Raw genomic sequence first — 13,898 nt, forward strand, 5'->3', positions numbered from 1 at the left:
ATAACAATATATTTACAGTGGCAGTTTTAAAATTTGACGAGCTTAGGGTGATACTTTAGGTACCTGAAAAGAAACATACTTAAATACGTTTAGGAACTTACAACAAAAAATGATTTAAGAGGTAACTGAATTTGAGAAAAGGCTGGAGTGAAATAATTTTAAATGCATAAAATTGTCTGAAACACTGGCAAGGTGGCTAACAGCCTTTCCTCTGCCTGTACTGTACTGTACTCTTGTCATTTCCAATACAGACTGGGATCCTATGGTGACCCTCAGCTTGGAGATAGTGCCATGGCAACAAATACGTCATTGTAGCTAGGGAGCCAGTCATCTAGTAAAGGGAACGAACGCTCACATTGATGCAGCTTTACAAATATTCTTCATGCGAGATTGACTTAAAATCTTCTCATGTTAGGAAAATTGAAACTAAATTAATATACGTAGGGAAAACAGTAAATTCTTACAAGATCAATTGTCATTCTATAAATATTGTGCATAGAATGATGCACGGACAAACAACAAACATGTGCAACGTGCTAGAGTTGTATATTATGTTCGCAAATATAATTTAGTGCTAATGCTCAACTTGAGTTTCGTTTATGTTATCTGTTAGGGGAAATCTTTTACGAGGCTGCAACGATAGGTCTCCTATTTGATGATTTACCACATCTTCGAGCTCAAATTAAAACGTTTAATTCCACTGGCAATTTTGATCAGACAATGTCAATTAACGTTCTTACCTATTTAGAGAACTCAAAGTAACAGTCCATAAATAGATTGATTGGAGTTCTAAAGTTCGCTTCGCTTGGAATAAAAAGCTTGGGTGTACATTCAGCCTTTCGGCAGCATGTAAAGCCCAAAGTGAGATTTTGCTGTATTGCATCTGTCAAAAACGTACCAACATACTTACGCCATCAATTTTAAAATTTAACAATGAAACAATAGAAAAATACATATTATTTCTGTTTTACCTCAACCGTTCTGTATGTTCTGTAACCCAGGAGCTGTGGGCTGCACCTTAAATATGTAAACCAAAAAAAGGAACTTCAATAAATTTTGGAAGTTTCAAAAATATTGCCTGCAATGGTGCGAAACAAACAGTGATTTAAGAGCTAATTGAATTTGGGAGAAGTGTTATCGTTGGGAGAAAGTGAAGAACAATTCAGCGCCATGTGATCTTACAAACAGTTCGGAGTATTGGCTGAAGATAATCATTGGCCAAGACATGGGAGAAAGCTCCATGCTCTTCTTCTGATTAGAGACAAGGGTCATTTTTACCATTACTCCTGCCCGCTCAGGAGTAAGCCTGTGCTTTACTCCTTCCAGAGATGGAGAGAAGAGCACTAGATTGGCGGTATGAACTAAGGGAGATTCACTTTCTGGAGTGAGGCATGAATCCTTTAATTCCTGGCGCACCTTGCCAAGAATTTCTGCACTGCAGTTTGCAACTTCCCACGGCTCTGCATGAGCAGAACAATGAGCATCTTATCTCTTTTTTCAGTTAGAATCAGTTTGCTAACTTCGTTGCTTTAAGATGTTTCATGAATAAAAAGGAAAAGGTGAACGCTGGGAGAGAGGATGGCGCCAAATGAAATGAGCTCTCCGTGGTCCTGAACATCATACCTAATTGAGAACCTTTCCTGTCATTTCTAGTAGTCAGGAGACATGTTAGCATAATTTCGATGTACAACTGAAATCATGCAGAAGATGAAAAGTGTTTTTTTTTAAATCGGGAGGAACCCTGGCCGTGGCTGTTTCTTTGAAAGACTAAACTGTATTACAGTAACATTTAGAAAATGGGTTACAAGAATTTTGCAGGTCACATGACAATCTCTTCACGTGACCGTTTCTACGCCAGAGGGAAAAAAAACTCGTTGCTTTGGTCAGGATACCCCGACATTTTGTTTCTGTCCCGGGTAAATAGACCCAACAGTATCCGGTCACCCCTGGGTCGGTTCTCACTGAGCTGAGTGCTCAATGCCAGCTACGCTCGGGAGGCGGATGGAAAAGAGAGTTCGTTATAACAACTGAATCCAGGCATCTTTCTGCAATTGGATTCATTTTACAAGAGAGCTAGAAATCTGGGCAGCAAAAGGGGTCTGCCTGTTTTGCTGAAACGTTATTTTGACAAAATCAGTGAGTGGGTTTTGTATTTTTTAACATTGTGGGTGAAATGTGGATATATTTCTGTTTGATGTGATCATTTCACCTTTCACAGAATTCACAAAAGGCAACTCTTCAGGCACGAAGGGGCTTTACGCCAATGAGGTGTCTAAACAGTTGCAGTCAGTTCTGGTGAAATATTACTAGAAAGGCTGGAAACGTTAACAGTCGCTGCAGACCAGAGGTTACTTGGCAAGGTTTGATCTCCCAAATCCTGCGCGCAGTTTCTCGATCGGTGTTCTTTCTCACAGGAATAATGTGATTCAGAGTAAAAATTCCTGCTGGCATGAGAAAATGCAGTTGCAAGCCATCGTTTTCCCACCTAGTCCTGCACCCAATGTTATGTCTCTCCTGGGTTGGTTTGCACTACGAAGAGGATTTCAGACGATGAGAGTGATTTCCAGTGGCAAAACTGGCTAAAGGGGATTTCTGTACTCGGATATTCAATACTTATGTGATTTTCTTTTTCTAGCCTTCACCTGTCAGTGGCCGAAACAGCAGAGAAAAAGCAGAGCGCCTTATTGATGAGTTTGCAATGAACCTGTTTCATCAGATGCAAAAAGCAGTGGCCAAAATCAAAATAATTGACTGTTCACATTGTCTGAAGTTAAACTGGCACATTCAAGACTTGTCAGTTTACCAGGTGAGGCAAATCATAAGACGAAATTGAATTGTATCCGCGAGTTTCGGGTTAATCTTTCTCAAGCAGTATGTTGTTGGGAGAGCCATACCGTTAATGTACAAATATGTTCGCGTTACGTTGGATTGATTAACCTGCTTGGTAATGATTTACTCTGAACAATAATAATGGTGGTAGCCCAGCATTCTGTTCCAGGCGCCACGTATTTCTCTCCTGCTGCATATTCTTTCTAATAATGAAAAAAAACCCCGAAGTATTGCACCCATTACGAGATCACTGGCGCATCCACATTACTACTGTCCCACCAATATTAACATCCCAATACGCTTTGCTTAGATGAAGGACATGGAAGTCTCATGAAATACTTATTACGTTTGCCTAGGTTACTGAATTCCATGTTGAATATCAGTAATATATGTCAGGATTACCCCCTACACTGCTCGGTGTGATATCCAACTCCAATTGTTTATCACTGAGGTTAGTGCTTTGAAGTTACTAGTTTGAACAGGTGATATTTATCCTTAACTCTTAGTTTAATATAAAGTAAAATTCTGAGCAATCTTTTCTATATCATTATGTTATTGCTCAAAACCTTAGATATTTCTATAAAAGCACCTTTCAAACATCTTTGCGGTCTGAAAAGCTCAAATTTCTCAAATCTTTCCTTATCACTGAAACCACTGTCACTAGGGAACAGCCGTTTGCTCTTCCTTCCATTAGCTCCTGTGATTAATTGCCTCCCAGTATCTTGGCAACCAGAACTGGACATAGTTCTCTTGCTGCCGTCTGAGTGGTTTCATCATGACTGGTTTGACTATGTACCTCACCATTCTTTGCTGAGATGTTGCTTAGTATTTGTTGATAAATCTGATCGTTGAATCCAGTAGAAGCCCAAGGCTTGTTTTTTTTTCCTTTTCAATATGACCTGTAGCTATTTTAACATCACTCCAGAAATAATTGTGTCGCCCAGTTTTTCTTCCAATGTGCAGTACTTTATATCGGCCCAGGCGAAATTGCAGTGCTAGTGTCACTCAGGTACTCTATTTAATCTGTTTTGAATATAACTCCTCTGATTCTCCTGCCCCATCTCTTTTGGCTTCGTGCGAGATAACCATTATGCATTTGCTATATTAGTGAGGCACTGGTCCAGATTGGAAACAAAAATTGCTCCGACAATGAATGTTGGAGCGAGCACTCAGTGCTTGCCGAGCACGATCCCTCTGTTTTCACTCTGCCCGCTAACCTACCATCCACCTCCTCCCAAACAAATTGATTAGAAAATATCTTGAAGCTCACTGTTAGTTTTATTTTCGGTGGAAAAGTTTATGAAAAGTATGTTGCCGTTCCTAAGTAATGTACTGTTTATCAGAGTCAGTGAGGTTGGTCCCGCGGGATCTAACCCTTCCCAAGCCACATTGATTGTCGATACTCAGGTTGTGGTCAAATTTATTGCTCATAATCAATTCAATTATGTCATATAATTCAGATTCATTCATTTATATCAAGCATACGTGTATGGAATGAGCTACCAGAGGAAGAGGTGGAGGCTAGTACATGAATAGGAGGGATATGGGCCGGGTGCTGGCAGGTTGGACTAGTTTGGGTTGGGATATCTGGTCGGCATGGACGGGTTGGACCGAAGGGTCTGTTTCCATGCTGTACGTCTCTATGACTCTATTGCTGGAGTAATCTCTGCGATCACCAACCTAATCTCGAAGACTGCACTGGGGGTCTTCAGATACAATGGTAATGTCCTCGGGGTAGGAGTCCTGGGTTCAACTCCCACTGATTCCAGGAGTTCCTCATTACTGGGCAGGTTGAACATAAAAATATCCATACTTGTAATATTTCGCTGTATAAACAAATATTAAACTGAGTGAAGTTTGACCCTGGTACTTTCACCCAAAAGTTTTGGGCTCACGGCCAAAAGACCCAGGTTCAGGTCCCATTTGTTCCAAGGGTGTGTTCAACCTCGTCTGAATAAGTGGATTTTTTGAAAGAAAACCCAAAAGCTGCATTAATGTATTTGCTTGAGAAAGGATGGCACCATGTTGGTAATGATTCCCGCCAATGTCTTACATTGTAGTGCTTCTATAATACAGGATGAGATCTAATTGTATCCGATTGACATTGCGATTAGAGGGGCTGATAAAGGGTGAAATATTACGACGTAGATTTGATCTCAGATATCGTGGTCCGTGTCCGTCAGTTTTGTACTTTGGAGTGGATTGCACACTGAAGCTGAGGAAACACTGAAAAATTGGAGAATGAGACCAAGTGAGGACGCAGTACAGGAATGAGTGCTATAGAAATGTTTGAGATCTGAGTTCCAAAACTGGTATCCAGGTTCGAACGTTGTATTGTCAGTTCCACAATGTGAGATCAAACATTCCAGCCCCCTCGTTAAAAAGGGCTCCAGTTATACTGTCACTTTTATACCGATGAACCTGATTTCGGATCAGATTCCAATCCCTGCTGCAGGAGACTGCCTGATTTCAGAATTAAAATTCACTGCCAGTGTGTGGCATTTTGCCTGTTGAATTGTTCCTACATTTTAACGCTATCTTCTAAATATTAAAATAAGTTGGGAAAACATTTCAGCAGACGCATGTGAACATACATCGATATGGATCTTTGCTGATATGAGTCACTTATTGCGATTTAGTACCAGTTTCTTTCTGCAGGTCAAGTAATATTAATGGAGTTTTGTAGTTATACTGAATGCATAATAAGCATTGATTGATATCTCTTTTTAAAACGCCTGAATGTATTTTTATGACGCCTGTTACGTCAGTTGGGTTGCGTATTTTATGACGATGCTGCTTAGGTTTGGCAGAACTGCAAAGTCTGTAATGTGATTTGCATGTACAGTCACTAACAGTGAACGTATGCAGGAAATATAAAACCATTTCCACGAAGCATCCTAGTAATAAGATAGCGTTTTTAATTGCAAACCAGCGTAAAGATCTTCAAAAATGATCTTAATGCAAACGGAACATCTTAAATCTCACTCTTCGTGTTTTGATATTAGTTAATAGCTCGTATAATGAAACTAAAATGCAACAACTCTCTGAACGTTAGTAAGCGGGCTACGGGATATCCAGAGAGATGCTGCCATGAAGAGAAACTGCGAAAGAAGTATTTGTAATGTATGTCCATCGACGTCTCATCCACGTGCAAGGTTTTGATGACAGATTGGTGCTGCAATTTCATAAAATCTGTCCGGCTAGAGTAACTTGTTGACCTAGTAATGTGCCATACCTGCATTGTCATTGCAACCAAGAGTAATGCAATAAAATGATTTTCTGAAAGTTGCCAATTTCTAGTGGCTACTAGTCCACAACACAACAGCTGTAACTTTTCTTTTATTCATGGCTAGCCAGCATTTATTACCCACCGTTAGTTGGCCTTGAGAAGGTGGTCATGAGAAAAAGATATGTTGCAAGTGTTTTTTTTCCTGTTACTGTATTCCTGTTAAAGTTGCATTTAAAATGATACCAAGATTGAATCAGGGATAAGGCACCAGATCACAAATGTTCTAATCTCTTTCAACAAATAAAATACTTGCATTTATATAGCATTGTTATGAATATAGAATGTCTAAAAATGTTTTACAATTAGTAAAGTTTTCGTTATTATGATGTAGGAAACACAGAGGAAGAATCCTACCAATTACAATGTGATAATGGTGGAGGAAATTATGGAGGAAAAATCTTATTAATTACTATGTGACAGTGGCCAGATTATCTGTTCTTTATTGATGTTAATTCTGTGGGATAAATATTGACCAGGATGCCTGGACAACTCCCCCACTCTTTTTGTGAACTAGTACCATAGATTGTCTTCCACTGATGCTAACAGATGGATGGGGCCTTATCATCTAGTCTGAAAGTATACAAGTCTGACAGTTCATTTTTTCCTTAATATTCTGGAGTAGTTTTAACCTTGATTTTCGTACTCAAGCCTTGGACTTTGGTAGCCAGGTTGTAATGTTGTATTGTCAGTTCCACAATGTGAAATAAAACATTCGTTAGACCAGCCCCCTCTTTAAAAAGGGCTCCAGTTATGCTGTCACTTTTATACTGATGTATCTGATTTCGGATCAGATTCCAATCCCTGCTGCAGGAGACTGCCTGATTTCTGAATTAAAATTCACTACCAGGGTGTGGCATTTTGCTTGAACACAGTCTATACAGGAAGTGTTGTTGTCTTGAGAATGCTTAGTGTTAATCCTAGGGCTGGGTTAACACTAGTGCTCTTAAAATTTCAATAATTATATATGTTTGCAAATTCTGTTCAACACTAAATCAGTTTATTGTTGGAAGCTTCTACACAGCATCTGCTGGAAAATTAATACTTCTATTGTCATGATTTTAATGTACAGCTAAAGTTATTTATTCAATTCAAACAATTGCTTTTAGAAATGCATTATAAAAGATATTTTGATGTCAAATGATTATTTTATTTGAATAAGGATAACAAAACTATCATTTCTCCTTGTTGTTCCCAGGATTTGTCTCGTACAAAACATGAATATGGTGTTAGCCGAAGAAATTCTAAATATGACACACACCATTGTAATTCCAGCTACCACAACTTCAGCTAATTCCAGTGAAATATTAGCCACACTATCAATAGGCAGTGGAGAGCATCTTGAACTCACTGGACAGGACCAGACAAAAATAAATAATACCACATTCCAGGAAATCACAACAGGAGAAATCATCACTGTCAGCTTCATTTTCGGAGTGATCTGGCTTATTGCTTTGTTTGGGAACTCTCTGGTTTGCCTTGTAATCCACAGAAGTAGGAGGACACAATCAACTACCAACTACTTTGTAGTGTCCATGGCATGTGCAGATTTGCTCATCAGTGTGGTCAGCACTCCCTTTGTCCTTCTGCACTTTACCATGGGAAAGTGGTTGTTAGGGGATGTTATGTGTAAACTGGTTAGGTACATACAATACCTTACTCCAGGTGTCCAGATCTATGTCCTTCTCTCCATCTGCGTGGACAGATTTTACACTATTGTGTATCCCCTCAGTTTCAAAGTGTCCCGGGAGAAAGCCAAAAAGATGATTGCTGCTTCCTGGATTTTTGATGCTGCATTTGTGTCCCCCACTTTGTTTTTCTATGGCACGGAAGGTGGCACCTGTAATTTGTTTCTACCCCAGTCCTGGGGTGGTGTTGCCTATGGCACTGTTCATCTGTTGGTGGGATTTCTGGTTCCTTCTGTCCTCATCATAATATTTTACCAAAAAGTAATCAAATACATTTGGAGAATTGGCACAGATGGGAGGACTGTGAGGAGGACAACGAACATTGTACCCAGAACAAAGGTTAAAACAATCAAGATGTTTTTGCTGTTAAATTGCATGTTTTTGTTATCTTGGTTTCCTTTTTATGTGGTTCAGATCTGGCAACCAGATCAGATGGATTACACAAGGTGTTCAGCACTCTTTCTATCTATTGCACTGGTATCTTTCAGCTCTTCAGCATCTAAACCCAGCCTCTATTCAATCTTCAATGCAAACTTCAGACGTGGAATGAAGGAGACTTTCTGCATGTCGTCAATGAAGTGTTACCGTAGTAATGCATACACCATCACAACTAGTTCCAGGATGGCAAAAAAGAACTACGTTGGGATCACGGAGATTCCTGCACCCACCAAAAATGCAACCAAAGATACAATATACGAAACATTTGACAGAGAAGCAAGAGAGAAAAAGCTTGCATGGCCAATAAATTCAAACCCTCCAAATACATTTGTGTAATCAGTATAATTCAGTCTTCTTTTCATGTTGCATTGCACCACTGGAAATAAGTGTTTTATCCTTGAATTTGTAAAAGACAAGGTGACTGGTCCTTACTGAAAATCATCCTAATTCAATTCTTCCATCGGAGCATTCACTTGTAATTTTAAAAGATTGTTTTTAAAATAATTTCAAATTTGTAATAGGCCATATATTATACACATTGCTGAAATTCCACTGTGATTGCATCAACTATTTAAAATAAATTATTTCTTTAAATTTCTGCATCTAGTGCAAAATGGATGATTCATCCAAGAAAATGCTGAGTAGTACTTCAATATATTGGACATGTCATTGAATATCATATGATTTTGAATGTTACTCATAACATAGTATTTGTAAAATGTAATCCATAAACCTTTGAGACATGTTCATGTTGATTATCTGTTGCTGGATGTAAATTCCAATGTAAATGTAATTTATTTTGTGACAGAACATGCTATCAGAATACAATAACTAATAACTAATGAAGCCACATAGTAATGGTATCCGTCAGTAAGCATTTTTCTGCAGGTCATAGTTTAGTATTTAATTTGATTGCAGTGGTGTTTTTATTTTACACTTCATGCAAGAATTGTCCAGCTGCTAAAATGTTCATACCCATATCTTTTGGATTGCACGTAAATGTATTATCATAGCATGTTTTGGTCAAAGCAAACTTTCATTACATTAGTCATAAGGCAAATGACATAAAATTTTTAAGAGTTACCTTTTTACTTTCAGAGGGTTGCTTTTCAGATTGGAGGCCTGAGACCAGTGGTGTGCCAGAAGGATCGGTGCTGAGTCCACTACTTTTTGTCATTTATATAAATCATCTGGATGTGAACATAGGAGGTATGGTTAGTAAGTTTGCAGTTGACACCAAAATTGGAGGTGAAGTGGACAGTGAAGAAGATTACCTCAGATTACTACGGGATCTTGATCAGATGGGCCAATGGGCTGAAGAGTGGCAGATGGAGTTTAATTTAAATAAATGTGAGTGCTGCATTTTGGAAAAGCAAATCAGAGCAGGATTTATACACTTAATGATAAGGTCCTGGGAAGTGTTGCTGAACAAAGAAACCTTGGAGTGAAGATTCATAGTTCCTTGTAAGTGGAGTCATAGGTAGATAGGATAGTGAAGAATACAGTTAGTATGCTTTCCTTTATTGGTCAGAATATAACAGGAGTTGGGAGGTCATGTTGTGGCTGTACAGGACATTGGTTAGACCACCGTTGGAATATTGCATGCAATTCTGGTCTCCTTCCTATCGGAAGGATGTTGTGAAACTTGAAAGGGTTCAGAAAAGATTTAGAAAGATGGTGCCAGGATTGGAGGATTTGAACTAAGGAGAGACTGAATAGGCTGGGGCTGTTTTCCCTGGAGCATTGAAAGCTGAGGGGTTAACTTATAGAGGTTTATAACATCATGAGGAGGGTGGATAGGATAAATAGACACGGTCCTTTCCCTGGGTGGGGGAGTCCAGAATTAGAGGGCATAGGTTTAGGGTGAGAGGGGAAAGATATAAAAGAGACCTAAGGGGTAACGTTTTCACACAGAGGGTAGTACATGTATGGAATGAGCTGCCAGAGGAAGTGGTAGAGGCTGGTACAATTACAGCATTTAAAAGGCATCTGGATGGGTATATGAATAGGAAGGGTCTAGAGTGATATGGGCCAAGTCCTGGCAAATGGGACTAATTTAGCTGAGATATCTAGTCGGCAAGGACAAGTTGGACTGAATGGTCTGTTTCTGTGTTGTACATCTCTATGACTTTAAGTTAAAAATTGCTGATTCTTACCTTATTTTAATTTTCTACGATGATCCACTCTCTTATAATTTCTGATTTTTATTGAAACATTGTATACAATACTACACTTCTCTGCTAACTTAGGCATAATGTCAAATTGACAGTGGCTCACTCCTCAAAGCTTAGGTCCAGGGAATCAATCACGCTACCACTGGGAGATGCAAGATTCTCTTCTGTTGACTGCAGACATCACAATGTTTCTGTTTAATGTCAAGTTGTTAAGATTTTATAGATAAAAAGAGTAAAGATAAGAAATTTCACAGAACAAAGAGTTAAATTAATGATAAGGTAAAATAACTGACAGGACAGAGGCACAATGATTGTGCATTAACATTCGAAAATGCAATGAGTGATTTAAAAAATTACAGTATTATACAGGATCCGTTCAGGCTGACACAAATCTGTAAGCATATAAAACCGAGGGACTTGTGCCCAGCTTCAACAGATAGTAAAAATTTCAAGCACTTGAAACTATGGGTGGCATAACTCCAGAAGAACCATTTTGAAGATACCAAAACACTCACACTTCCAAGGAATTTTATACATGTAATGTTCATAACACGATGAAACAGTAATACATGCAGCTATTGCGCACTAAAATTTAGATGCATTCTGATTCTGCGCAATATTCTGTGTGTGGTACAGATGTTAATTGTTCTATAATTGCTGAGTCCATGAATCTGTGGTAAAAAGGCAGGCATCAGTGTAATTCTACTAAATTAATCTGTACACTATGGCTTATAGTTTGCTGAAATAACAGCATTTCAACAACACATACCATTCTGAATGCATAAAGTGAAAAGCAACTTGTGGCAAGGGAGAGACATGTTATGAATGGTGAATCATAATGGACCCTGAGCCTGAAACCCTTAGTTCAAATCCCATCTGCTCCAGAGGTGTGTAATAACATCTCAGAACAAATTGATTAGAAATATCTAGGATGGTAATCAAGTAGACTATATGGTAATTATTAATGTGTCAATCAATCTCACTTGTCCAGAAATAATTGAATAGGTGGAGTTTAATTCTTTGGGTTGTAAATTGTCCTTAATTTAAAAGGGTAAAATTGCATTTTTTTGTTGTCTTACCTTTGCGTCTTTCTCAATTCTCTCTCAAATTTTATGGAATTGACTACACAAACTCTAATGCACTCATCATCGTCACTGCAATATGTTGTACTTCAAAAAAAAAGGATTATTTACTAGCAGCACATCTGATCAGCAACTCTGCACATGGTTCTACAATCATAAGTTGAAGGAGTGGAAGTAGCTGCGACCAAAACAATTTAATTCAATGAATATGGTATTAAATGTGAAGGAAATTTGCAGACCACATTCAATATCAGTCTGGCCAACGTGACTCCAGATTTATATCAAATGTAGTTGACGCTCAACTGTCCTCTGAAATAGAGCTGAAAATGTGTTACTGGAAAAGTGCAGCAAGTCAGGCAGCATCCAAGGAGCAGGAGAATCGACGTTTCGAGCATGAGCCTGAAGAAGGGCTCATGCCCGAAACGTCGATTCTCCTACTCCTTGGATGCTGCCTGCCCTGCTGCACTTTTCCAGCAACACATTTTCAGCTCGGATCTGCAGTCCTCACTTTGGCCTCTGAAATAATCTAGCCAGCCATTCAACTCAAGAGAAATTAGGCAAGGGCAGTTAACTGTCTTTAAAAAAAAGTGTATTAACACACATATTAGGGCAGTTGACCAATCAGGTTTGCTTAAAGAGGTTTGAAGGTGCATCTTTTTTTTTAAGTTTCGTATTATTTATTTGATATTGTTGAGGTCCTTCTGTTCTGTTTGTAATACTTTTTTTTTAAAGATATTTTTATTAGAAATTTAATATTTTGACAGATTTACAAAAATAAACAGAATTTTCAAGCACAAACATTAATATAAAAATAGATCTTAAATATATAATCATCAAAATTCAAAGGAATGATACTAAAGAAGAAAGAAAAACAATGAAACTCAGTTAACTACTAATCTAATCCACAATTATCCAGAGTGTATAGTTGAGTCACTTACATCCTTCAAACAAGAAAAAATGTTCTCTAATACACTCATAACAGTATAATAAAAAGGAAACTATTTCCAAACAATAAGAACAAAAAAAAATAAAACATGTTTGAATGGAGATCCTCCCCCTTATTCTCAGGGGGCCTTACTTCCTTTCTAAAGATCCACCATATCCTCTCCCAAACAGTGTCCCACCCTTGACCCGGGCGCTCCTTAATAGGATTTAGATATAATACCGAGCTAGAGTTAACAGTGAGCACCCCACCCTCACCCCTCCCCACCCATACCTGAGTATATCTGATAGCATCAATGCCACGTACAAACACACATAACTATAAAATTACAACTCCAACAAATTACAGTTAAGTATAATAACATAAAATAGCAAGGGAAGACAACCCTGTTCCCAGAAGCAAAAGTAAAGTAGAGTAAAGTATCCATTTCTCCCCACGGAGTGTGGAAGAGGCAAGCCAACATAAATTGTCTCTTACGATTTATTTAAACGAGTCTAAAAGTTCCTTAGCCTCTTCTGGTGATCTAAAATTATACTCGGATCCTTCGTGGTTAAAGCATAACGTCGCTGGGTAGCGTAAGGTGTATCGAATATTTAAGTTCCTTAGACATTTCTTCACCTCATCAAACGCCTTCCTCCTTCGTGCCAAAGCCGGGGAGAAGTCCTGAAATAACATAATCTTGGATCCTTCATGAATCATAGCTTTAGGATCCTTTCCAAGCTTTCTGGAGGCATCCAGGAGTATCTGCCTCTCCCTATAACTCTGCATCCGGAACAGGACCGGGCGTGGGCGCTGGTTTGGTCCAGATCCGCGTGCTGCGACCCGGTAGGCCCACTCCACCCTTACCCGGTCAGTTTCAGCCCCCAGGTTTAAAAGCTGGGGCAACCATCGCTCCAGAAATACTACTAACTGTCCCTTCTCTTCTTGTTCAGGGAGGCCCAGAAGACGGATATTCTTTCTCCGATTTCTATTATCCAGGTCATCCATGTAGATTTCAAAGGCCCGGACTCTCTGCTCCAGAGCTCGCACCTGTTCTGCAGCTGTTTGTGCTGCAGCCTCGGAGGTCGTGGCCTTTAGCTCCGCCCCCTCCACTCGGCCCTGTAATTCCTCGAGAGCCTGGCTGTGCTTTTGTAGCTTTTCTTCGAATGAGTTCCATCTCTGTCTGGATTCTGTGATGAAATTGACGAGTGTCGTTTCCAGCCTGGCAATCATCTCTTCAAGGCCTGTTTTTACATCAGCTGCAGCCGGAGGAGGAGAGGAGGGTGGGGGAGGGGTCTTTGTTTTCTGAGAGCTGCGGGATCCCTTTGGTTTACTCATTATCCACTTAATATTAAACTGCTTAAATATAATAGTAAACAGCTAATTAAGGTTAGAAATTTTTTTTGGGTGGTTTGGTAAGTGTGGTGGGGGTGAGTAACTCACTTTACCCAGGTTTTGGGAAGAGCACTGTAAACTCAG

General features: G+C 39.1%; 1 protein-coding gene across 1 annotated transcript; it reads left to right on the top strand.

Moving 5' to 3' along the window:
• The first annotated feature begins 7,338 nt into the window (after positions 1–7,338).
• Positions 7,339–8,577, top strand: gpr19 (G protein-coupled receptor 19). The gene has a single exon (XM_060839372.1). It carries the CDS (start codon positions 7,339–7,341, stop codon positions 8,575–8,577), a length of 1,239 nt encoding a protein of 412 aa, XP_060695355.1.
• Positions 8,578–13,898: the final 5,321 nt, after the last annotated feature.

This window comes from Hemiscyllium ocellatum, chromosome 19, assembly GCF_020745735.1.
Source record: "Hemiscyllium ocellatum isolate sHemOce1 chromosome 19, sHemOce1.pat.X.cur, whole genome shotgun sequence".
In the NCBI taxonomy this organism is placed as follows: domain Eukaryota; kingdom Metazoa; phylum Chordata; class Chondrichthyes; order Orectolobiformes; family Hemiscylliidae; genus Hemiscyllium; species Hemiscyllium ocellatum.